The sequence below is a fragment of the Ranitomeya imitator genome, chromosome 4, assembly GCF_032444005.1.
Source record: "Ranitomeya imitator isolate aRanImi1 chromosome 4, aRanImi1.pri, whole genome shotgun sequence".
Taxonomy (NCBI): domain Eukaryota; kingdom Metazoa; phylum Chordata; class Amphibia; order Anura; family Dendrobatidae; genus Ranitomeya; species Ranitomeya imitator.
Window position 1 is genome coordinate 278795310 of NC_091285.1, and position 27809 is coordinate 278823118.

General features: G+C 43.7%; 1 protein-coding gene across 2 annotated transcripts in view; it reads right to left on the minus strand.

Moving 5' to 3' along the window:
- HELB (DNA helicase B) overlaps nucleotides 1–27809 on the minus strand; it is an 82799-nt gene that overhangs the window by 11283 nt on the left and 43707 nt on the right. The window contains exons 9-10 of one of the 2 annotated variants that reach the window (XM_069764666.1): nucleotides 25618–25677; nucleotides 18532–18621 (exon numbers count right to left, since the gene is read on the minus strand). In XM_069764666.1, coding sequence (XP_069620767.1) covers nucleotides 18532–18621; nucleotides 25618–25677 — 150 coding nt within the window. The remainder of the gene's footprint in view (nucleotides 1–18531; nucleotides 18622–25617; nucleotides 25678–27809) is intronic. The other variant, XM_069764667.1, reaches the window with a different exon arrangement.

Here is a 27809-nt window from a genome sequence, read left to right on the forward strand (position 1 = left end):
AAAGAGTCGTGTCGGGGTCAAATAGGCCTGATATACTATATACAACTGAGTCATCCTATTATTGACTGAGGGGGAAACTTTAGTTGGAGATTCTAGAATATCCTCCCATTCCTCTCCCAGTACATCAGGAAGGAGTTCCTCCCATTTCCCTCTGACAGAATTGATGACAGACCCATCTCCCACGGATAGTAGATATGTATATAGAGTGGAAATGAGTCCTTGAGGACCCTGTGAATTTTAACCATTTTTGTTTGTCAGAAAAAAAAAATACAAAATGTATTGCTTAGAAATTTGGAGACATGTCAGAAGTTTACAGAATAAAAAAACAATTTACACTTTACTCGAAAATATACCAGAAGAGAGATGCCAGAGGGAAAAAAAAATTATATATATGTGAGGGAGTGTGTGTGTGTGTGTGTGTGTGTGTGTGTGTGTGTGTGTGTGTGTGTGTGTGTGTGTGTGTGTGTGTGTGTGTGTGTGTGTATGTATGTATATATATACACACACACACACACACACACATATATACATACATACACACACGCATACAGTGCCTTGCGAAAGTGTTCAGCTCCCTGGAACTTTTCAACCTTTCCCCACATATCATGCTTCAAACATAAAGATACCAAATGTAAATTTTTGGTGAGGTGAAGAATCAACAACAAGTGAAACACAATTGTGAAGTTGAACCAAATTTATTGGATATTTTAAATTTTTGTGGAAATTCAAAAACTGAAAAGTGGGGCGTGCAATATTATTTGGCCCTTTTAACTTAATACTTTGTTGCGCCACCTTTTGCTGCAATTTCACACATTTTTGTAAAGTATATAATTCCACATGTGTTAATTCATAGTTTTGATGCCTTCAGTGTGAATGTACAATTTTCATAGTCATGAAAATACAGAAAAATCTTTAAATGAGAAGGGGTGTCCAAACCTTTGCTCTGTACTGTATGTATGTATGTATGCATGTATATATACATACATACATATATACACTGCTCAAAAAAATAAAGGGAACACTTAAACAAAATATAACCAAGTAAATCAAACTTCTGTGAAGTCAAACTGTCCACTTAAGAAGCAACACTGTTTGACAATCAATTTCACATGCTGTTTTGCAAGTGGCTTTCACACTCGTGGTAGCATGAGACGGACTCTACAACCCACACAAGTGGCTCAGTTAGTGCAGCTCATCCAGGATGGCACATAAATGTGAGCTGGGGCAAGAAGGTTTGCTGCATCTGTCAGCATAGTGTCCAGAGGCTGAAGGCGCTACCAGGAGACAGGGAGGGGCCCATAGGAGTGTGTTATGATCTGGTGGCCTAGGAGCAGCATGAGACGTACTCTGGAGAAGGTGGTACCTGTACTGACCGCAAACCCTGAACTTAGCAGCGCAACTAGAAGTAGCCGTGGGAAGTACCTAACACTCCCTAGACCCCTCGACACAGCCTAAGAACTAACTTCCCCTAAAGACAGAAACGGGAAAACTATCTTGCCTCAGAGAAAATCCCCAAAGGATAGACAGCCCCCCACAAATATTGACTGTGAGAGGAGAGGGAAATAACATACGCAGACATGAAATCAGGATTTAGCATAGGAGGCCATTCTAGCTAAAAAGAAAGAATAGGACAGAGTACTATGCGGTCAGTATTAAAACACTAGAAAATATCCAACACAGAAAATACAAATCACCACATCTGACTAAAGACATGGAGGGTATATCTGCATCTCCAGAGACACAGCTTGGCTGCAAAAAAATCCTTCACAGACAAAGCTGGACAAAACAAAACATGAAAATGCACAGAACTATAAAAGTCCACAGCAGGTGGACAGCAAAAACAAAGCCAGAACTTAGCTTTGTTGAAATGAACAGCAAAACAGGAGAGACCAGGTATGGATGTGAATCCTCCAAAAACAATGGACAACTGGCACTGACTAAAGGATAAAGCAGGACTAAATAGCCCAGCCCAAATTGCAAAAAATGGATACACCTGATAAATGCTGCGATCCAAAGACAGCAGCACTACCACTCAACCACCGGAGGGAGCCCAAGAGCAGAATTCACAACAGTACCCCCCCTTGAGGAGGGGTCACCGAACCCTCACAGGAGCCCCCAGGCCGATCAGGACGAGCCAAATGAAAGGCACGAACCAAATCGTCAGCATGAACATCGGAGGCAACAACCCAAGAATTATCCTCCTGGCCATAACCCTTCCATTTGACCAGATATTGAAGCTTCCGCCTCGAAAAACGAGAATCCAAAATCTTCTCAACCACATACTCCAACTCCCCATCAATCAACACCGGGGCCGGAGGATCAACAGAGGGAACAACGGGCACCACATACTTCCGCAACAAAGATCTATGGAACACATTATGGATGGAAAAAGAGGCTGGAAGGGCCAAACGAAAAGACACTGGATTGATAATCTCAGAAATCCTATAAAGACCAATAAACCGAGGCTTGAACTTAGGGGAAGAAACCTTCATAGGAACATGACGCGAGGGAAGGCAACCAGACCAAATCCCCAACCCGAAGCCGGGAACCAACACACCGACGACGGTTAGCAAAACGCTGAGCCTTCTCCTGAGACAACACCAAATTGTCCACCACATGAGCCCAAATCTGCTGCAGCCTGTCAACCACAGAATCCACACCAGGACAAACAGAAGGCTCAACCTGCCCTGAAGAAAAACGAGGATGAAAACCAAAATTACAAAAAAAAAAAAGGCGAAACCAAGGTAGCAGAACTAGCCCAATTATTAAGGGCAAACTCGGCCAATGGCAAGAAAGCCACCCAATCATCCTGATCAGCAGACACAAAGCATCTCAAATAAGTTTCCAAAGTCTGATTAGTTCGCTCGGTTTGGCCATTTGTCTGAGGATGAAATGCGGAAGAAAAAGACAAATGAATGCCCAGCCTAGCACAAAAAGCCCGCCAAAACCTAGAAACAAACTGGGAACCTCTATCGGACACAATATTCTCCGGAACGCCATGCAAACGAACCACATGCTGAAAAATCAACGGAACCAAATCAGAAGAGGAAGGCAATTTAGGCAAAGGTACCAAATGAACCATCTTAGAAAACCGGTCACAAACCACCCAGATAACCAACATCCTCTGGGAAACCGGAAGATCTGAAATAAAATCCATAGAAATATGCGTCCAAGGTCTCTCAGGGACCGGCAAAGGCAGAAGCAACCCACTAGCGCGGGAACAGCAAGGCTTAGCCCGCGCACAAATCCCACAGGACTGCACAAAAGAACGCACATCCCGCGACAAAGAAGGCCACCAAAAGGACCTACCAACCAAATCTCTGATACCAAAAATCCCAGGATGGCCAGCCAACACAGAACAACGAACCTCAGAAATCACTTTACTAGTCCATCTATCAGGAACAAACAGTTTCCCCACTAGACAGCGGTCAGGTTTATCAGCCTGAAATTCCCAAAGAACCCGTCGTAAATCAGGGGAGATGGCAGAAAGAATCACCCCTTCCTTCAGAATGCCGACCGGCTCAAGAACCCCAGGGGAATCAGGCAAAAAACTCCTAGAGAGGGCATCCGCCTTAACATTCTTAGTACCAGGAAGGTACGAGACCACAAAATCAAAACGGGAGAAAAACAGGGACCATCGAGCCTGTCTAGGATTCAGCCGTTTGGCAGACTCGAGGTAAATCAGATTCTTATGATCGGTCAGGACCACAATACGGTGCTTGGCCCCCTCAAGCCAATGTCGCCACTCCTCAAATGCCCACTTCATAGCCAACAACTCCCGATTGCCGACATCATAATTGCGTTCCGCAGGCGAAAACTTCCGAGAAAAGAAGGCACACGGTTTCATCAAGGAACCATCAAAATTCCTCTGAGACAAAATGGCCCCTGCCCCAATCTCAGACGCGTCAACCTCAACCTGAAATGGAAGAGAAACATCCGGCTGACGCAACACAGGGGCAGAAGTAAAACGGCGTTTAAGCTCCTGAAAGGCAGAAACAGCCGCAGAGGACCAATTCGTTACATCAGCGCCTTTCTTCGTCAAATCGGTCAGAGGTTTAACCGCACTGGAGAAGTTGGCAATGAAACGATGATAAAAATTAGCAAAGCCCAAGAATTTCTGAAGGCTCTTCACAGATGTGGGCTGAATCCAATCATGAATGGCCTGAACCTTAACCGGATCCATTTCTATAGATGGAGAAAAAATGAAGCCCAAAAAAGAAACCTTCTGCACTCCAAAGAGGCACTTCGACCCCTTCACAAATAAAGCATTATTACGGAGGATCTGAAATACCATCCTGACCTGTTTCACATGAGACTCCCAATCATCGGAAAAAATCAAAATATCATCCAAATATACAACCATGAATTTATCAAGATAACTCCAAAAGATATCATGCATGAAGGATTGGAACACAGATGGGGCATTAGAGAGTCCGAATGGCATCACAAGGTATTCAAAATGGCCTTCGGGCGTATTAAATGCAGTTTTCCATTCGTCACCCTGCTTGATACGAATAAGATTATATGCCCCTCGAAGGTCAATCTTAGTAAACCAGTTAGCCCCCTTAATCCTAGCAAACAAATCAGTAAGCAAAGGCAAACTGTATTGAAATTTGACCGTGATCTTATTCAAGAGGCGATAATCAATACACGGTCTCAAGGAGCCATCCTTCTTGCCAACAAAAAAAAAAACCTGCTCCCAATGGTGAAGAAGATGGCCGAATATGCCCCTTCTCCAAAGACTCCTTAATATAGCTCCGCATGGCGGCATGTTCTGGCACAGACAGGTTGAAAAGTCGGCCCTTAGGGAACTTACAACCTGGAATCAAGTAAATAGCACAATCACAGTCCCTATGCGGTGGAAGGGAACTGGATTTGGGCTCATCGAATACATCCTGGAAATCTGACAAAAACTCAGGAATTTCAGAAGAGGGGGAAGAGGAAATTGACATCAAAGGAACGTGACCATGAACCCCCTGACAACCCCAACTAATCACAGACATAGATTTCCAATCTAACACCGGATTATGTAGCTGTAACCATGGAAAACCCAGCACAATATCATCACGCAAATTATGCAACACCAGAAAAGAATCTTCCTGATGGGCTGGCGCCATGCGCATGGTCAGCTGTGTCCAAAAGTGAGGTTTATTTTTAGCCAACGGTGTAGCATCAATCCCCCTTAAAGGAATAGGGTTCTGCAAAGGATGCAAGGGGAAACCACAACGTCTGGCAAATTTTAAGTCCATTAAGTTCAGAGCGGCGCCTGAATCCACAAATGCCATGACAGAAAATGACAATAATGAGCAGATCAAGGTCACAAATAACAGAAATTTAGGTTGTACAGTACTGATGGTAACAGAACTAGCGATTCTCTTTGTACACTTAGGGCAATCAGAAATAACGAGCAGAATCGCCGCAGTAAAAACACAACCTATTCTGACGCCTAAATCCTTGTCGTTCAGCTCTAGACAAAATCCTATCACACTGCATAGTCTCAGGGCTCCGCTCGGAGGACAACGCCACAGTGTGCACAACTCTGCGCTCGCGCAAGCGCCGATCAATCTGAATGGCCAGAGACATAGAATCACTCAGACCAGCAGGTGTGGGGAACTCCACCATAACATCTTTAACGGATTCAGAAAGACCCTTTCTGAAAATTGCCGCCAAGTCATCCTCATTCCATTTAGTCAGTACAGACCATTTTCTAAATTTCTGGCAATACGATTCTGCCGCTTCTTGACCCTGACACAGGGCCAACAAGATCTTCTCAGCTTGATCCACAGAATTAGGCTCATCATACAATAACCCTAATGCTTGAAAGAAAGAATCAACATTAAGCAAAGCAGGATTGCCAGATTCCAGGGAAAATGCCCAATCCTGTGGATCACCACGCAGCAGGGATATGATGATTTTAACCTGCTGAATGGGATCACCAGAGGATCGGGGACTCAATGCAAAAAACAGTTTACAGTTATTTTTGAAATTCAAAAATTTGGATCTGTCACCAAAAAATAAATCAGGAGTGGGAATCTTAGGTTCTAAGGCAGGAGTCTGAATAATATAATCTGAAATACCCTGTACCCTAGCAGCAAGCTGATCCACCCGAGAAACTAACTCCTGAACATTCATGTTATTACTAGGTTCCGTAGCCACCCAGCGATTAAGAAGGAGGAAAAGACAAAACAGGCTAAGGGAAAAAAAAATGGCTCAAAACCTTTCCTCCCTTCTTCTGAGATGCAATTAACTCATTGTTGGCCAGTTGTACTGTTATGATCTGGTGGCCTAGGAGCAGCACGAGACGTACTCTGGAGAAGGTGGTACCTGTACTGACCGCAAACCCTGAACTTAGCAGCGCAACTAGAAGTAGCCGTGGGGAGTACCTAACACTCCCTAGACCCCTCGACACAGCCTAAGAACTAACTTCCCCTAAAGACAGAAACGGGAAAACTATCTTGCCTCAGAGAAAATCCCCAAAGGATAGACAGCCCCCCACAAATATTGACTGTGAGAGGAGAGGGAAATAACATACGCAGACATGAAATCAGGATTTAGCATAGGAGGCCATTCTAGCTAAAAAGAAAGAATAGGACAGAGTACTATGCGGTCAGTATTAAAACACTAGAAAATATCCACCACAGAAAATACAAATCACCACATCTGACTTAAGGCTTGGAGGGTATATCTGCATCTCCAGAGACACAGCTTGGCTGCAAAAAATCCTTCACAAAGCTGGACAAGACAAAACATGAAAATGCACAGAACTATAAGGTCCACAGCTGGTGGACAGCAAAAACAAAGCCAGAACTTATCTTTGTTGAAATGAACAGCAAAACAGGAGAGACCAGGTATGGATGTGAATCCTCCAAAAACAATGGACAACTGGCACTGACTAAAGGATTCAGCAGGACTAAATAGCCCAGCCCAAATTGAAAAAAATGGATACACTTGATAAATGCTGCGATCCAAAGACAGCAGCACTACCACTTATAACCACCGGAGGGAGCCCAAGAGCAGAATTCACAACAGGAGTGCCTCCATGGGATATTAGTTGTGATTTACATTGATCATTTTTAGGTTTTATTGTTCTCAACACATTCCACTATGTAATGAATAAAGATTTACAACTGGAATATTTCATTCAGTGATATCTAGGATGTGGGATTTTAGTGTTCCCTTTATTTTTTTTGTGAAAATATATATACACACTGTATATGTTCCTGGTATCTCTTATCGTGGCCCCGTCCTGGTAAATGTCCATTATCCTGGGCCCTATACTGGTAGATACATCTCCCATTCTGCCGCTGTTCTTTAATGTATAGATACATTTTTCCCAGGGGAGCATTCCAAGGATTAAAAGTCTCATCACCCTGACATGTCAGACTCCACAAGGAGAAACATTACCCCTTGGATCCCGGTCATACGCCTCTTAGGCTATTAGCACACGTTGCAGATTTAGATGCGGATCAGCAGCATTTTTGGCCACAAGGATTCCCACGTTAATCTATGGGAAATGGATTTTTGTTGTGCACATGCTGCGGAAAAATCCACGCAGATTTGCGGCGTTATTTTCCGCAGCATGTCAATTCTTTTTGCAGATCTGCAGCGTTTCTGCACCCATTGACTTCCATTGAGTCAGGCACATACACAGCAAAACCGCAGATGTAAAAAAAGATCTGCAGATTTGCTGCAGTAGTGCCTGAGAGAAACGCTGCAGATCGGGAGGAGGGAAGTGTGTGGGCGGAGCTATGAGCGTGTATGTGTGTGCCGGTGTCTGCGTGAATCTGTGTCTACGTGCGGGGCTGTGTGTGTCTGTGTAGGCAGGCATTGTCCGATGGTACTACTAATCCCATCCGGCTATGCCTTCTACAATGATCAATGACTGAGATAATCCTCCGCACTGTATCCCTCCGCCGCCGACAGGTCACCCGAGTTCACCTGTCACTTGCAGCACTACATTGTGAGAATTTTCTCACGGCTGTAGTGCCATAAAGTGAATTCCGATGATACACTGCGTGAGCTTTATCTCCGGTCAGTGTGTCATCGAAGGACCTATAGAGCGGTGACATCTGCTAATGTGACAACTCTATAGGGGAGATCATTGTGGGACACTCGTTATTAAAGAGGGACTAGATCGGAACAGGGTGTATTTGTTTTTTTTTATTTTTTGCAGGTGATCGATGGCTTCGATTGGATTAGGCATGGAATAAAAATGATGAAAAAATGTGTAGTGTTTTATTTCATTAAAATACTTTTTTCTGGCTGTGTCTTTTTTATAACCCATTAAAACTATAGGATTAATAATGGATAGGCGTCTTATTGACAACTCTCCACTATTAACCAGGCTTAATATCACCTTACAATCAACGGTGACATTAACCCCTTATTATCCCATATGCAACCGCTGCAGGGCAGTGGGAAGAGAGAGGCTAAGTGCAGATGCGCCAATTCTGGGGGGGGCAATAACCATGGCCCTCTCTAGGCTATGAATATCAGCCCGCAGCTGTCTGCGTAGCATTTCTGGCTATAAATTATAGGGGGATCCCATGTCATTTTTTGGGGGATCCCCCTATTTTAATAGCCAGTAAAGGCTAAATATACTGCGGGCTGATATTAATAGCCTGGGAAGCTCCATGTGTATTATCCCCTTCCCAGGTTACAAATATTAAAAATATTGGCCTCCGGCTTTCCCTTCTCTGACTCAGAAAATTCTGTGGGAGCCCATGCCAGTTTTTTAAAATTAAACATATTACGTGCAGCTTGTGTGTGTCTTAACTATTTATGTACCATTTTTTTATCTATATCTGTCTGTCTGTGTGAAAACACTATTCTTCCATGGAGTATGTAAAATAAGGGTTTATTTATTTATTTTTTTAACACTTAGGGCTACTGGACTGGTAATTCTTTTTTTTTTTTTACAATTATATGGTGCCCAGTCCGTGGAGGAGAGTCTCCTCTCCTCCACCCTGGGTACCAACCACACATGATCTGCTTACTTCCCGCATGGTGGGCATAGCCCCATGCGGGAAATAAGCAGATCAATGCATTCCTAGGTGTGCGGAATCCCCGCGATTCCGCAAATTTAATGAACATGCTGCGGTTTTTTCTGGAATGCGAATCCGCTCAGGAAAAAAATGCAGCATGTGCACAAAAAATGCAGATTGCATTCTATTAAATGGGATGCTTAATGTGAGCGTTTTTTTCGCGGTTTTATAGCGAAAAAAAAACACGAAAAATCTGCTATGTGCACACACAGCCTAAGGGTATGTGTCCACGTCCAGGATTGCATCAGGATTTGATGCAGGTAAAATCTGCACCTGAGGTAACTGGCAGGTCACCTGCGTTTTTCATGCGTTTTTTGACGCATTTTTCATGCGGATTTGTGTGTTTTTGTAATCTCAATAAAGATATACAAAAAAAAAAAGGGTGATGTAATTTCTTGTCCAACCTCTACATTTACATACTGCATTGAAGAATAATGTTTACACACACAGATCGATGTTAGAGCGATAGATAGCTGATAGATATGGAATAGATAATAGATAGATCTATCGTATCTATTATCTATCTATAAATATATCTATCGCTAGATATATCTATAGATAGCTAGATATATCGATAGATAATAGATAGATGATAGATAATAGATAGATACGATAGATAGATAATACCAAGCCGATGTTTAGTATATCTATGTATCTATCGATATACAGTGGGGCAAAAAAGTATTTAGTCAGTCAGCAATAGTGCAAGTTCCACCACTTAAAAAGATGAGAGGCGTCTGTAATTTACATCATAGGTAGACCTCAATTATGGGAGACAAACTGAGAAAAAAAAATCCAGAAAATCACATTGTCTGTTTTTTTAACATTTTATTTGCATATTATGGTGGAAAATAAGTATTTGGTCAGAAACAAAATTTAATCTCAATACTTTGTAATATATCCTTTGTTGGCAATGACAGAGGTCAAACGTTTTCTGTAAGTCTTCACAAGGTTGCCACACACTGTTGTTGGTATGTTGGCCCATTCCTCCATGCAGATCTCCTCTAGAGCAGTGATGTTTTTGGCTTTTCGCTTGGCAACACGGACTTTCAACTCCCTCCAAAGGTTTTCTATAGGGTTGTGATCTGGAGACTGGCTAGGCCACTCCAGGACCTTGAAATGCTTCTTACGAAGCCACTCCTTCGTTGCCCTGGCGGTGTGCTTTGGATCACTGTCATGTTGAAAGACCCAGCCACGTTTCATCTTCAATGCCCTTGCTGATGGAAGGAGGTTTGCACTCAAAATCTCACGATACATGGCCCCATTCATTCTTTCATGTACCCGGATCAGTCGTCCTGGCCCCTTTGCAGAGAAACAGCCCCAAAGCATGATGTTTCCACCACCATGCTTTACAGTAGGTATGGTGTTTGATGGATGCAACTCAGTATTCTTTTTCCTCCAAACACGACAAGTTGTGTTTCTACCAAACAGTTCCAGTTTGGTTTCATCAGACCATAGGACATTCTCCCAAAACTCCTCTGGATCATCCAAATGCTCTCTAGCAAACTTCAGACGGGTCCGGACATGTACTGGCTTAAGCAGTGGGACACGTCTGGCACTGCAGGATCTGAGTCCATGGTGGCGTAGTGTGTTACTTATGGTAGGCCTTGTTACATTGGTCCCAGCTCTCTGCAGTTCATTCACTAGGTCCCCCCGCGTGGTTCTGGGATTTTTGCTCACCGTTCTTGTGATCATTCTGAACCCACGGGGTGGGATTTTGCGTGGAGCCCCAGATCGAGGGAGATTATCAGTGGTCTTGTATGTCTTCCATTTTCTAATTATTGCTCCCACTGTTGATTTATTCACTCCAAGCTGGTTGGCTATTGCAGATTCAGTCTTCCCAGCCTGGTGTAGGGCTACAATTTTGTTTCTGGTGTCCTTTGACAGCTCTTTGGTCTTCACCATAGTGGAGTTTGGAGTCAGACTGTTTGAGGGTGTGCACAGGTGTCTTTTTATACTGATAACAAGTTTAAACAGGTGCCATTACTACAGGTAATGAGTGGAGGAAAGAGGAGACTCTTAAAGAAGAAGTTACAGGTCTGTGAGAGCCAGAAATCTTGATTGTTTGTTTCTGACCAAATACTTATTTTCCACCATAATATGCAAATAAATTGTTAAAAAAACAGACAATGTGATTTTCTGGATTTTTTTTTCTCAGTTTGTCTCCCATAGTTGAGGTCTACCTATGATGTAAATTACAGACGCCTCTCATCTTTTTAAGTGGTGGAACTTGCACTATTGCTGACTGACTAAATACTTTTTTGCCCCACTGTATCTATCTATAAATATATTTATAGATAGATGATTATATAGATAGATGGATAATCTAAGGGGTACTTCCATCTGTTTGTCTTGTCTTTCTGTCTGTAAAGGAAATCCCGAGTCACTGATTGGTCGTGGCTGGCAGTCCAGCCACGAATTGGCCCCTCCCTACTCCCCATCCCAAACCAACTTTTTTTTTATTATTGATGCTGGCTATGCAGCATCAATAGTAAAAAGACAATGGTAAAAGTAATAAAAAAAATAAAAAATCATGCTATTTTGACCTTCCGTCGCCTCCGCATCTTTCCCGCTCCTCCCGATGCTCTCGGCAGCTTCCGTTCCCAGAGATGCATTGCGAAATTACACAGATGACTCATCGGTCTCTGGCAAAGACCGCCAAGTCATCTGGGTAATTTCGCAATGCATCTCTGGGAACGGAAGCTGCCGGCCGCATCGCGAGGAGCGGGACAGCTTCGGTGGACGACGGAAGGTGAGTACGAGGGGCGATCCAAAAGTAATGATAATCGGTTATTTCTATTGCACACAGAAATTAAAATAAAATGTTTTCTTCTCTCTTAGGTACCCACTAGTCCAGGAAAAAAAAAATCACTTAAATAGACCACGATTCCCGGGAGCTACATTCATTTGAATATGAATCCCCCCTACTCTGGAATGCTCTACCACAACATATCAGACTCTCGCCTACCATCGAAACCTTCAAAAAGAACCTGAAGACCCACCTCTTCCGACAAGCCTACAACCTGCAGTAACCACCGATTGACCAAACCGCTGCACAGCCAGCTCTACCCTCACCTACTGTATCCTCACCCATCCCTTGTAGATTGTGAGCCCTCGCGGGCAGGGTCCTCTCTCCTCCTGTACCAGTTGTGACTTGTATTGTTAAAGATTATTGTACTTGTTTTATTATGCATACCCCTCCTCACATGTAAAGCGCCATGGAATAAATGGCGCTATAATAATAAATAATAATAATAATAATAATAATAATAATAATATGAACTGCCGAGGAGTGAACATCAAAATGGAAAAAAACGAGCTCAGAGCTGTCATCAAATACCTCTGCTTGAAAAAAATGACTACCAAAGACATACACAGCGACTTGGTGGAAACATTGGGGGACTCTTCTCCTCCATATTCCACAGTTGCATGCTGGGCCAAGGAATTTAAGCTGGGAAGAACATCGACGGAAGTTGAGCATCGTGAAGGTCGCCCATCCACGTCCCTCAATGAAGAAAACGTGAAAAAAGTTGAAGACGTTGTATTGGCAGATCGAAGAGTGACTATCAGGCATGTAGCTGAGGTTACAGGGATCTCATATGGCAGTATTCAAAGAATCCTTGCAAAAGAATTGCATATGAGAAAGGTCTCCGCGCGTTGGGTGCCAAAAATGTTAACCGACGAGCAAAAGAAGAAACGAGTTGACATTTCAATAGCAAATCTCGAAAAGTTCCAAGCAGACAAGGAAAATTTTTTGTCACGTTTTTTGACCATGGACAAGACCTGGATCCACCACTTTGATCCCGAAACTAAACAACAATCGATGATGTAGAAACGAGCCGACGAACCGACGCCGAAGAAATTCAAAGTGTCAAGCACAGCAGGGAAGGTTATGGCGTCCGTTTTTTGGGACGCTGAAGGAATTATTATGGTGGACTATTTGGAGAAGGGAGCCACTATTACGGGCTCCTACTACGCAGAACAAATAAGAAGATTGCGGGAAGCTATCAAGGAGAAAAGGTGCGGCAAACTGTGGGCTGGAGTGCTGTTTCACCAAGATGACGCGCCGGCTCACAAAGCTGCAGTTGCCATGGCTACCATTCAAGAAGCGGGCTTTGAACTAGTGGAACACCCCCTTCCCCTATTGGCCAGATCTAGCCCCCAGTGACTTCTTTCTCTTTCCTCGGCTCAAGGAACACCTCCGGGGCAAGAAATTTGATGACAATAGTGACGTGATAACTGCTGTTGGGGATTTTTTTGAGGGTCAAGATCAAGAATTTTTTCCGAAGGGAATTCTAAGTTTAGAAAAGAGATGGACTAAATGTATAGACTTGTTCGGAGACCATGTAAAAAAATAAAAAAAATTTTTGACTATATTCATTGTGTTTAGTATTGATTATCATTACTTTTGGATCGCCCCTCGTATATAACTATTTTTTATTTTAATTCTTTTTGTTGGCCGTGTTATTTACTGCGTGGGCAGCGCTATCTACTGCGTGGGCAGCGCTATCTACTGCGTGGGCAGCGCTATCTACTGCGTGGGCAGCGCTATCTACTGCGTGGGCAGCGCTATCTACTACGTGGCCGGCCGCAACCAATCAGCGATATTGGCGCGGAATTTAACCCCATCTCACAGCGCGACGTACATACATACGTACATATTCTAGAATACCCAATGCGTTAGAATCGAGCCACCATCTAATATATATATATATATTTTTTTTATTTCTTTTTCGTCTAAGGGTCTGTTTGTCTGTAACGGAAATCCCGCGTTGCTGATTGGTCACGGGCGACTGTCGCGACCATTCAGCGACAGGTGCAGTCCGGCCGTGAACTGGCGCGGGATTTAAACCACGCTTCACTGATTGCTCGCGCCAGGCCGTCGGCGAACAATCAGCGATATTGCAGCGGGATTAAAACACCACTTCGTAAATAAACTACAGTACATACATATTCTAGAATACCCGATGCGTTAGAATCGGGCCACCATCTAGTAGATATGTTACGGCAAGGCCGATGTTTATGAATGAATGTTTAATTTAAAAAAAAAAAAGTGGGAAAAAAATGGTGTGGGCTCCTGCGCAATTTTCTGCGCCAGAGGTTGAAAGCTGACGGCCGGGGGCCAATAATTGTAGCCTGGGAAGGGGGTAATACCCATGGCCCCGCTCTAGGCTATGAATATCAGCTCGCAGCTGACTGCGTAGCCTTTACTGGCTATAAAGAAAGGTGGGACCCTAACCCAAGTTATCGCGAGAACTGCAGTGGACGAGGGACTTCCGGTGGTGGGACAGGTGAGCAGACAGACATGCGTAGTAATCTGCGTGTACGCGGTTTCTACGCATGTGACTAATCATTAGGTGTGATTTTATCGCATCTAATGATAGTCTATGGTAAATTTACGGTGCGGCTCCGTCGCCGCATTGTAAGGACATTCTGCGTTCTGAAAAGACGCGCCGCATGTCCGTTTACGCGGGTCTGCCGCCTGCGTGTTTTACCGCATAGTGGAGACGGGATTTCATGAAATCCCCTCCACTATGCTGTAACATCTGGACGCTGTGGCTCTACGCAGCGTCAAACACGCGTTTCCTGAATGTGGAAACATACCCTTAGTTTGCCTCGGATATAACTTTCTTCTCTGCCTGTACACTGCATGTATATACCTCTCTTTCCTACACTAGTAGGTCATTTTATGTGGCATATACTTATAACCTGTCCAACTATACTGCATATATTTTTCATGCATATAGGGTTTATGCTTTACGTAGCACAAACATAAAACGTAGCATATAGTACTATTGATTACATTTGCAGATCTTTAGCATTGGCACAGATTTTTTTAAACATATTGCATGTAATGGATTCTTATTTAATTTTTAGACCACTAGGGGTCACTAAACAATTTACTGCATCTGCACTGTATGTTTATGAATCTCTTTTTCAAGCATTTAACTGTCTGTTGATACCTTATATATGCATGGAGTCACTACTGTCATAGTCACCCCCTTTTTTTAATACTTAACCTCATTGTTTTAAATACTTTTCAAATTCAAAATTGTCTATTTTACTTAAAAAATGCAGTAGTATAGCCACAGGCACTGTACTCACGGATTTAAAACAAAACAAAAAACAAACATTCTACTCACCTTCCCTGCGCTCCCCCGCAGCGAAAGAATCTTCTTCTAAAGCCGGCAGCTGATTTCAGCGTGCAGGCCACAGGAGCTCAAAGTCACTGACATGCGCCCAGGTTCAAATGCACACTGATGTCAGCTGCTAGCCTCTGATTGGCTGACAGCGTCTACTGCGGTGCACGGACCAGATGAGTCTGTGTGCTGAAATACAGTTAAGGTGAATGTGCACATTAAGGAAGCACATCCTGCTGAAGCATTTGCTGATGTCGGCAGGCCCCACACCTGCCAGCCTGGTCGCAGTGGTCGTTACGCTCTTGGAACACCATTACACACAAAAAAGCAGAAGTAGAAAGGTAAAATGAACCTTACAGCGGCAAGCTTTGAGCTGCCCTACTATTGCCCCATCACACTGTTTTTGTGAGAGCGAGGCACACAAGTTCCCGTGTAACTTGGATTATGTCTGTGCCTCTTGTTATCTCCATCAGGGATAAAAGATTCAGACAGAATCTCGTTGGAGCTATTGAGTATGGGTGCTTTCACAATGCATTCTCGCTCCTGTTCAGTGGCTCACACACATTAGGGGCTAAGGCCAGATTCCATCATCATTGGCGGCGGACACGCAGAAATAATAGACACCATCTGGACGCACATTTGCTCTGTCAGCAGCATTAAAGTCTTATCACCTCGTTGATACGCTCATACGTCGAAATTCCGTTTTGCGGAGAGGGGGTCGGACTTAAGCCCCAACGGGGACATTGAACAGGTGCCTAAACGCAAAGAGCCCTTACAAGGGTCCAAAGCCTGCAACTATGCTATTGTGTCCAGATTAACCCCTTAACAACAGCCGGTTCTCAATAAAATGGCAGTCACTAAGGGGACTTCTTCCTTCATCGCCGTTTTAAAACGGTAATCGGAAATAAGGGTATAACGCCCCCCAGAGTCCAAAAAGCACTGGGTTTTCAGTTACGAACGATAGCGGAGATCCTGGAGAACACGATGAGGGCTGTTTTTTCTGGTCCCCGATAATGTTTAAAAAAAAAAAAAAAGTAATTCTCTCTCTTCTGACATGTTTATACTTGTCAAGGGAGAGAGAAATGATATCCCCCAGTCCCTCCTGCTCCGTCCCCCACTACTTGGGAAAAAAAAAAAACACGGATGCATGCACAGTGCGCCTGCTGAAATCTGCTGGCCAGCACCTGCAGGGATTTTTCTGACTGGTTCCTTTTGATCCCTGTGATGGGATCTATCACAGGGATCAAAAGCCAATAATCAGTATGTCACTCTAAATCCCCCCATCGTTATCCCCTTAGACTAATTTTTGTTTTATTTAAACATTTTTATTTCTTTCATTCTTTGTTGGTGTTGGGTGTTGGTGTCTAGTGTTGGGCATAGGGTTTTTTCAAAAGTAAAAAACAAAATAATAATCATGACAATATGATGTCTAGTGTTGAGTGCAAGTGCTTGCTACTCGAGTTTGTATCAGGGTGCTCGGGTATGCACAGAGTCTCATAGGTGCTCGAATGACATGCTCAAGTCTACGCCTTGGAAGTTTTGCGGCTGTTAGACAGCCAAAAAAACATGCCATACACAGGCAATCCCCATGTTTGTTTGTTTTTGTGTCTGCCACAAAACATGCAGGGCGGGGAATTAGGGCAGGGAATTCGAGCAGGTCACTCGAGCACGTGCGATACTCTGTGCATACCCGAGCACCCTGATACAAACTCAAGTAACGAGTAATGTGCTCAACACTAATGATGACATATTCAATATGGCGACCTAATGTTATCAAATTCTGTGTAATACCTTTGGGTCCAAAAGCCTCACTATACACCTTGATAAAATTCTTAAGCGTGTAGTTGCCATAACGGTGTCCTTTGTGGGGGCTTTCTACTGTTTAGGCACATCAGCGGCTCTCCAAATGTCACATGGCATTCGCCCTCAATTCCAGCTATTTTCGTGTTCATAAAGTCAAACTGTGCTCCTTCCTTTTTGAGCCCTGCACCAAAACAGTAGTTTTCTCCCACAAATAAAGTATTGGTGTACTCAGAAGAAATTGTGACATTGCAATTACAAAAACATGTTGGGGTTCATTTTCTCCTGTTATCCTTGTGAAAATAAAAAATTTGGCGCTACAGTAAAATTTTTGTAAGAGGTAAAAAAAAAAAAGTGTTCTTTTTCTTTCCACATTCCATTAATTCCTGTGAATTACTGGAAGGGTTAATAAACTTACTGAATGTGGTTTTGAGAACTTTGAGGGGTGCAGCTTTTAGAATGGTCAACGTTGGGAGCTGTGGGAAAAATCAGTGCGAAATACGGTCTTATCCGGTGGCTATTACAATTATCTGCTCAGATTATACTAACCTGATATATCCAATAATAGAGAGAAAATCATCAGGGAAATGTCAGCTGCAGCAGATCCACATGTGACCATTATCAGACTTCAGAATGAAAGGAATATTGTGAATATTTCTGATGAAGTAGTAATTGAATACTTCGAAACGCGTTGAATAAACCACCATCTTTAACTCATTTCGTTTGGAGTGGAACTTTATTCAGCAGCGTGGGTAATAGCCACAATATTCTTTTCATTCTGAAGTTTTTAGATTGAAGTCACTTTTGGGTATTTTCTGTAATATAGCCCCTTCCCCCCCAACAGTCACTTAAAATGTGAGGTGGTCCCTAAAAAAAACAACTGGTTTTGTAAATTTTGCTGGAAAAAATGAGAAATCGTTGATGAACTTTTAACCCTTCTAACTTCCTAACAAAAAAATGTGTTTAAAAAAAATTGTACTGATGTAAAGCAGACATGTGGGAAATGTTAATAACTATTTTGTGTGACATGAATGATTTAAAGGCATAAAGAATTTAATTTTTAAAATTATAAAATCTTCAAATGTTCGACTTTTTCATAAAATATATGAAAGTCAAAATTTACCACTAAAATGAAGTACAATATGTCATGAAAACATTCTCACTATCAGTGGAGTACATTGAAGCATTCCAGAGTTATTACCACATAATGTGGGCAAGTTAAAAAAAAGTTTAAAGTTTCAGAAAACTTTTGGCTATAAACTGCAGTAATTAAAGAGAGGAAAAAACAAAACACCAAACAAACTGACTACAACTTACCTTTCACAGGTCAAGGCACTGCCCTGGACTCTGGCTGCATCAATCATGTCCTGTCGCCAGCGCTTCAGCCGATTACCAAGATCAGTGGTTCTGTCCATGTTGACGGCACAGTCACTGGCTGGACCCGGCGTGGGCAAGTTATATATGTTTTTTCCTTATTACTACTGCAGTTTATACCCAATAGTCTTATGAAAGGTGGTAACCCCTTTCAAAAATGAAATAGCACCTACCTGCGTCTGGAAAGGAGATCCTTGACATAGGCGTTTTTAGTGCAGCAAACCTTATCACCACATCGAAATTCAAATCTGGACTTCCGATTCCTAATAAGCAGTAACAAACGGTACATCAGAGGGGCACCGCATGCAATATAACCATGGCACAGCAGGCAAAAGGGTGCCTGAGTATTCCGCTTAGGGTATGTGCACACGTTGCAGATTCTCTGTGGATCCGCAGCGTTTTTTGCAGGGCAGAAACGCTGCAGATCCGCAATTGATTTACAGTACAATGGAAATCAATGAGAAAAAAAAATGCTGTGCACACACTGCGGAAAATCCGCTGCGGTTTAAAAGAAGTAGCATGTCACTTATTTTTTGTGAATCTGCAGCGTTTTTGTACCCATTCCACTATAGAAAACCGCAGGGGTAAAAAACGCAGCAAGGCCGCAAGAAAACCGCAGCAAAGACGCACAAAAAACGCAGCGGAACCGCACAAAAAAAACGCGACAAATCTGCAGGTGCGTTTTCTGCCAGGAGAGCCAAATCCGCACCAGAAATTCCTAAACTTAATCCGCAACGTGTGCACGTAGCCTTAGGCTCTGTAGCATACGGAGCTGTAATAGGACAGCTATGGGAGGTGCATGATGTCTTCCTGTAACCCTTCTTTCTCAGATTTCATTCCATTTTTTTCTCCCCTTTAGCCTTTCAGAATCCATGACATATCATAAATATATTTAAGGAATGCAGTTTAAAGGGAACCTGTCATGCAAAAAAAATGCTGTTAACCTGCAGAAATGGGGTTAATCTGCAGGTTAATAACATTCTGAAGATGCCCGTTCTGAGAGTCACTCTGCTGGGAGGAAATTGACTTTATTCCTCTAGGCAACCTATGGGCTTTTAGTCATGAGTCACTCGGAATGCCTTTCCAACAGTCTAGAAGGCAACTCCATGGGCATTTTCCAAGAACAAGCAGCAGTGGTGAAAATTGCAGATCTGCCAGTGTAGTGCCCGTATACTGTAGTGCTCAGTATGCTGTAGTGCCCAGAACATTATATCCAGCCCGTGCTTCTGGAGACGCGCACCCATAAATTAAGCGGACTCTCATCGCTACAGAAATGCCAAACATGTGAATGCCATTTGTGGTTTAGGCACACTGTGGGTCTTACAAGGGAGGGGGTCATTTGGATTTGGGAGAGCACAATTTGCTGCATTTCTTTTGGGGGAAGCCATTTCACTTTTTCAGAGCCTTTGTACTACCAGAAACGTGGAAGCCCCTATATTTTCGCTAACAGATGACAGACCCGAGTGGGGACTTGCTTTTTTTGTGGATTGGGTTGAGCACTTACATTGGGGTTTCCATCTAACTCTCAAAGTGACGTGATTCAAATGAAAACCCTGATGGATCTATTCACTATAATGAGGCATCAGAGTTACTCTGGACTCCGTCTGGCCTCTGTTCACCGGTGTCCTTTTCAGAAGTGCACAAAACTGTCGTGGGACGTGCTTTTATGCACACCTAAAAAGACGAACACCTCTGGATCACAGGTCAGACAGCGTCCACAGTACCTCCATCTGCCTCATTATAGGGAATCTTCCTCCAGGGGTTCCCTCTGAATCACGTATTTCATAAATGTACACTGAAACACCAGTATAAGCGCTCAGCACAGGATAAATGTGAGCGATCTTTGGGAGGCAGAATGAACAAATCAACAGCAGGTGAAGAATTTGTTCTATGTATTTGTTTATGCTATTCCTTGTACATTATGATTGATTTATTCTTCGGGTTGGTGCGATTACAGCAATACCAGATTAATATTGTTTAGCTGCTGTCACACACAAAGACTTTTGCAAAAAAGTTTTTGCCATATTTGAGAGCTATAATTTTTCCATATTTCTGTCGACAGTGACAGAAAATTGTTTTGGGTTTATGCTGTTCCACATGTGGTACAATTGCAGTTTTATTCTTTGGGTCAGTGCAATTACAGTGATACCACATTTATTTTTACACAATTAAAACTATTTATACAGAAAAAAATTATTTTGTATTGTGAGCGCTATAGCTTTTTTAAGTTTTCCACTAATGAAGCAGAATGGCGGCATGTTTTTTACGGGACAAGATCACATTTTAAAACGATACCATTTCTATGTTCATTCATCTTTTTGATTGCGTTTTATTCCACTTTTTACTTGACAGTATGATGAAAAAGCATATTTTTTGCCTTTTTTTTTTTTTTTTTTATAGTGTTCACTGAAGGTGTTGGTTAACTAGATCAGGTCTTTCTGGATTTGACAATACCAAATATGTGTACTTTGTTTATTTTTGTCTTTACACAAAAACATGTATTTATGGGTATAATATATATGTCACGATGGGTGGTAATGTCACGATGGGGGCAGGCTTTGCAGCATTGAGAATCTCCACCTCCATGTGCTTCGGTGATAATCTAATGACTTTTGCATCAGGGGTCTCATGTGCTTGACGCCTACGCTTCTATGCATTGTTTTTGTCCCAGCGATGCTGTTGCTCTTCAAGTGTCTCATTTGCCTGTTTTTGTCTTTGAAGTTGTACCTTTGCTGCTTTCCTTTTGTCATTGGTGTACCTGTTATGAGGAGCCATGCTGATGTTGATATTTGCGTTTTAAAGGGGTTTTCCCACGAAAAAGTTAATTTAAAAAATTGTCTGTTGTCTGACCATGTACAGAGCATACCACAGCTCCTGGGCAGGGGAGGAAGCAAAAGACAATACTGAAATTACAGCAGGAGATCACAGAGGATACATTTTGTGAGGTAAAATATTGTTTAAAAACAGTCAGTGAAATATTTTACCTGACAAAATGAATCCTCTATGATCCTCTGCTGTAATGTCAGTATTGTCTTTTGCTTCCTCCCCTGTACAGGAGATGTGGTATGCTCTGTACATGGTCAGACACAGACAGTTTTTAATATGAACTTTCGTTCGTGGGGAAAACCCCTTTAACGTGACCGGTTTCCTCTGCCTGTAGACACGTCGCACATCTGCCGCCAGGATCAGCAGAATGATTCAGACTGCCACCATCTTTGTGCAGACAGATCGCAGCGGTCACATTAAAACTGCGTTTGAGCTCCTCCTGTACAAAGATGTCAGTGAATCATTCGGCTGATCCCGGCAGCTTGTTCGCGACGGTGTTCCGCTGGTGGTACCGCGCAAGAGGCTGGTACCAACAGCAGTTTCCATATTGAGACACCCATCTCTTCGGTGTCCCAAAATGGCGGTCGGTGAACTTCCGCAGCTTGGAATTCTGGGATCCGGACACATCTAGATGGAACAGGATGTGAAGACATTACAAAGTGTAATATATATATGTGAAGACATTAGAAGGTGTAAAATATATATATATATATATATATTTTCGTCTAAGGTCCACTTCCGTCTGTCACGGAAATCCTGCGTCGCTGATTTTTTTTTTAAAATCAGATAGATTTTTATTGAGCATAATAAATGGTATCCACTCATATAACAAAGTACATTCGTGTTTTTGATTAACAAGAGAACAACCCCTCCCCCCCTCAGAAGACCAACACCAACCATACAAAACTCTTGGAAAGAAGATATTACACATTACAGACACGTTATACCATTAGGATCGTTTACCACAGTCCCTCAATTATTCCCATCCAGCCATGGCTGCCATAGCTTTTGAAAAAACCCCATCCTATTCCTCTTATTATATATACTTTTTTCGAGCTGGACAATATGATTCGCTTGCGCAATAAACTCTCGTCTGGTTGGAGGTTCCTCCCTAATCCAATACCTTGCAATCACTTTCCTCGCAATGAACAGTAATCTAGCAATTGCCATTTTTGCAGTTTCGTTAGCCAAGATTTCCTCCACATACCCAAGTACACAAACCACTGGATCCCTGGGAATCGAACACCCATAAATCACCCCAATTTGGTTCAACACTACAACCCAATACGAAAAGAGTCTGGGACAAAGCCATATCATGTGCAGTATACCCGCCCGAGACAGAGCATCTAGGGCACTCAGAAATCCGGTCTCAACCCAGCTTTAAATAACATGTCAGGTGTCCTATAGGCCCTATTTACCACATACAGTTGCGACAATCTCCCAGGTTCACTCCGACAATTTGGGTACGTATTCTAAAATAGACTTCCATCTATCATCGTCTATTTCCCCCAGTTCAGCCTCCCACTTCTCCCTGACATTAATAGGGTGATCTACTAGAAAGGTGTGCAGTAGATCCCCGTGTACTTCCGCGTCGCTGATTGGTCGTTGTCGTGGCCGGCATGCCGCGACCAATCAGCAACGGGCACAGTCCAGCCGTGAATTGGCCCCTCCCTACTCCCCTGCAGTCAGTGCCCCCTCCATACTCCCCCCCCCCCCCCCCAGTCAGTGCCCACATAGCGTTAAAAGGACTGCCTTACACTGCGGCATAACGCGGTGTAAGGCAGTCGGTTAACGCTGCCATTAACCCTCTGTGTGACCAACTTTTTTACTATTGATTCTGCCTATGCAGCATCAATTGTAAAAACATATGTTAAAAATAATTTAAAAAAAATTATTATATACTCGCCCTCCGACGGCCCCCGGATCCAGCCCAGGCCTTTCCCGCTCCTCGCGTGCCGGTCCGCAGAATACACTGCGCCAATGGCCGGAGATGACGTAACAGTCTAGCAAGACTGCTACGTCACGTGTTATTGCCGCTTGGCACCGGAGCGGCGCGCGAGGAGCGGGAAAGGCCTGGGCTGGATCCGGGGGCCGTCGAAGGGTGAGTATATAACTATTATTTAGTTTAATATTTTTTCTTTTTTTTTTTTTTTTTTTTTAACAGGGATATGGTGCCCACATTGCTATATAATGTGTGGGCTGTGCTACACACTAAGTGGGCTGTGCTATACACTACGTGGGCTGTTATATACTACGTGGCTGTGTTATGTGCTATGTGGGCTGCTATATACAACGTGGCCGGCTGCGAACAATAGGCGCACTCCGGCCGCGAATTGGCGCAGGATATGAACCATGCTTCGCTAATTGGTCGTGCCCGGCCAGCCGAATTCTGTGTATTCATTGTATTATTCTAAAATCTTCATAAATAAACTACATATATATTCTAGAATACCCGATGCATTAGAATCGGGCCACCATCTAGTACACAAATATTTTACTTTTTGAATTAGTCCGTTGATGGATATACATATACTTTTAGCACTCTGCCCACTGGTATAATGCATTGCAATGCTTTGTACCAGTCAGTGTTACACTGTCAGAAGCTTTAGACCATGCTCTCAGCATGGTGTAACATGGCAGAGCTGGAGGTCGTTAACCTCGGGTTGCCATGATGATAATCAGGATCTCACGGGGGCGCCGATTTGACAAGAGAGGGAGCCCTTCTAAGCCTCCTAAATATTGCGATCGATATCAATTACGGCATTTAGGGTGTTAAACACCCGTGGGGAGGTGCTATCAATGGCGATCTCGTGGACACAGTTTCTGTGCCGCGCACAATCGTCAAGACGTACCTATACGTCATCTGTCAAGAACTGCTATCCAACCAGGACGTAAAGGTACGTCAATTGTCGTGAAAGCAGGTTTTTGCTACCTCATGAGAGCAACGTGATGTAGGGACAGAGACCCTGATTCCAACGATGTATCACTTAGTTTACTGGGTGCAGCAGTTCTGAAACAGAGTTTTTAGATTTAGCCATGCAGCAGAGCTGAGAAAGCTGCCCCTGCATGGCTCAGTTTGTGTCCATAGACAGTGAGTTGCTCATCAGAGGAGGGGGTGGAGTGGGATAGACACAACAATGAGGGTATGCGCACACGTCAGGATTTCTTGCAGAAATTTTCCTGACAAAAACCGCCAGAAATCCGCATACATTTTTTTCGTGTTTAGACGCGTTTTTTTCCCAAATGCATAGAATAGCGGGGAAAACGCAGAAAATCCGCAAAATTAATGAACATGCTGCTTTTTTTTTACCGCGATGCATTTTTTTCGCGGGAAAAAATGCATCATGTGCACAAAACACGCAGAATGCATTCTAAATGATAGGATGCATAATGTATGTGTTTTTAATGAGTTTTTATAGTGTTTTTATCGTGAAAAACCTGAACGTGTGCACATAGCCTCATAACCACCAGGTGATAAAACCTTTGGCCTAAGTAAACAACAGAACACAGCTTGGATGAATTCTGTGTTTTAACCCCTACCTCATGCTGTCCTCAGATTACATAGCAAAAACCTGCTGACAGATTCCCTTTAAGAGAGCCTGATGAAGACCTTAATTCGAGGTAGAAACACGGAAATTTAGTACTAATAAGTGTTGCATTAGTTAACATTTCTCTCCATGACGCTTGTGATTCCTGTACAGTTGAGATTATTATAAGTGCAATGTGTACTGGAATCTCCAGATGGTTTCCCAGTGAGCCTCTACAGGCCCTTCCGAGCTGTTTTTTTTAATCTTCCCATTGTGCAGGTCCAGCATCCTGGAATTGGCAGCAGGAGCACAGCACTTCTTCATAGTGGGTACCTGGTGCCAGATTTGGTGTGCCCACAGCACAATGACATGAGGTTAGCTGGGCACTGTACCTCTATCCTAATCCTGCAGAACCGCACCAGAAAGTAATGTTTGCTTTTATTACAAACTAGCTCGACCAGCAAACCTGTTCACTTGAAACCATTCCAGGTAACTACCTGATGAACTGCTTGATCACAGTGTTACACACCCTTGGAGTTTTCTCAGAGTATAGGGGGTACTTTGAGGACTTTAATGTTTAGCAAACATTCTGGTTTGTTTTACATGTGTTTGTCTACTCCTTGTCGCCATGTGTGTTCCTTTGTGGTCTTCCTGCTTTCAGTCTGAATCTACAATGTGCACATTCAAATAAGAACAAGGAAAACCACTGCATGAACAGGTTGTGTCCAAACTTTTGAATGGTACTGTACATGAAACATGGATGTCTGAATGAGGCACTAAGCAGAGATAAGAGCCACAGATGACAACCTGGAAATAATTCCATTCACATGTCTTGCATAGTTTTTATAGTGTATAACTCCATTATCTTTGCACTGTGCCATGATATTGTACGATAGAGCAACTTACTTGATGGTATGTTTAGAGTAATGAATGCAGCACAGATCATTGATCAACAGGCAATCTTTCCTAAATAAAAGAATAAAAAAAAGCTGTGATTTTCCCCACTGATTAGAAAGCTTACATTAATACAGTATATCATGTACTATACACAGATACATTTTCAATAAACAGTAAACACAATATATAATAGATTGGAACCTTTCAGGTTAGCAGCCACAGAGCCAATATTGCACCAGATCAGGTAGTAATGGACATCTTTACTCATACCATCCTGGACAAAGAAGGATGTTGTATTGCTGAGAAAATAAACTTTTTATGGACCAAGTGATTTTTGGGGGCTTTTGTTTTTCAACTCTCTTTCTTCCAAGAGCTATAACTTCTTTATTTCTCCACTCATATTTTTTTGGGGGGGTAAGGTTTTTTGGTTTTTTTTTACGTTCATTGTGCATTAAATTTGACCTGCAAATATAATTCTTCAGATCAGTATGATTAAGTTGATACCAACCTTGCATAGTTTTTTTTTTATATGTAATTCTTGAAGAAAAAAAATTTCTGAAATGTGAAATTAAAATTTTTTTTGCTTGTGTCACCCATGACCTTTTCATTTTGCAGCTTATGGATCTGGGTGAGGGCTTCTTTCTCTATCGCCTTTCATTGGGGGACACAGGAACCATGGGTGTATGCTGCTGCCACTAGGAGGCTGACACTATGCAAATAAAAAGTTAGCTCCTCCTCTGCAGTGTACACCCCACCGACAGGAAGTAGGATATTCAGTTTAGCTTAGTGTCAGTAGGAGGTGGACACGGGTCTTTCATTAGACCCTTATCTACCTCAATGTGCGTCGTTTCCCTTCAGGTTTTTCCGGAGGGATACAGGGTGAACAGTCACACCTGTAGTCCCACTATGCGGACTATGAGTACGGCGTGTACTGCCACCCCGTATCTTCATAGATTCCTCTCCAGGACCAAGATCCTAGCACACAAGCGTGCTCAGAAGTCCGGTCCTGGCTCCGTCCCCGACCCACTCGCCCACCAGAGCCTGTCGGTCGGAGGAGACGAGGACGTCCATCAGCTCCGTGGACGTCTCATTCCTTCCAGGTTAGTACCGGCGGGGGATCTTTAGGTGAGTATTTTCCCGCCCCACCCTGTGGCTTCCCTGGATCCCAGAAATAAAAAAAATAAATAAATTAAAAAAAAAAAAAAAATCCTATTTAGGGGGGTTTTCTGATGCGAATCGCATCTCTTTTCAGCCGCGCCACTTCCGTGGATGCGGCCTCCCTGTTCCGGCGCGGCTGCCTTTACGGACCACCGCGCCGCTTCTTGTCCAGGCACGCTATCTGCGTGGCCTTGCTCAGGGGGGGGACATTTCCGCCTCGGGTCCTGCAGGCTTCCTAGCCCCAGATTCAGCGCGGTGGCTTCGGCCCTCAGTGGCTCCCCTGCTCCGGCCGCTGTTTGCGGCCGTTCATTTCTTTTCTGCGTGGTGGCTTTGTGTCGCATCGCTCTGGCCGCTGTATGCGGCCGTTCTTTTCAGCGCGGCGGCTTCCCAGCCGCCACATCGCTTCGGCCCTCTCTGGCTTCCCTGCTCCGGCCGCTGTATGCGGCCGTTCATTTCTATTCAGCGCGGCGGCTTTGCCGGCCGCCGCATCGCTTCGGGCCCCCTGCAGCTGCGTCCCTCTGGCCGCTTACAGTGCCGCTCATCCTCCCTCAGCGCGGCGGCTTGCCAGACCGCCACACCGCTTGGGACCTGCGGCTGCGCTACTCCCGCCGCTGTAGGCGGCCGCTCACCATCGCCTTCTGCGGCGCACGGTTCTCCGCTGCGGCCCTTCCATGCCGGTCACCGATCGCTAATTTAGGCCCCGGCTTCTGCCTGGGCCTACTTCCGGTGCCGGACTCCGCCCCCCTTCCTTGTTCGTCGGGCGGGCTTTTCTCCCGCCCGACAATTTCACTGAGAACCGCCTTTTCTCCTCCCACCGGCGCCATCTTGGGACTCCTGAACCACGAGTCCCCTCCTCCGGAACAAGAGAGTGAGATAGTACAGTGGTAAGGTGTGCAGGCTTGCAAACAGAGAGCTGTGAGTTCGAACCCCAGCAATGAAAGTTAATTTTAAGCAACGCAGATCGATCAAGATTACGGCAGCAGGCCTTACCACCCTCCTGCCTAAGGGTCTATTTCTCGCCGGAGGTCCATACCATCTAGCCG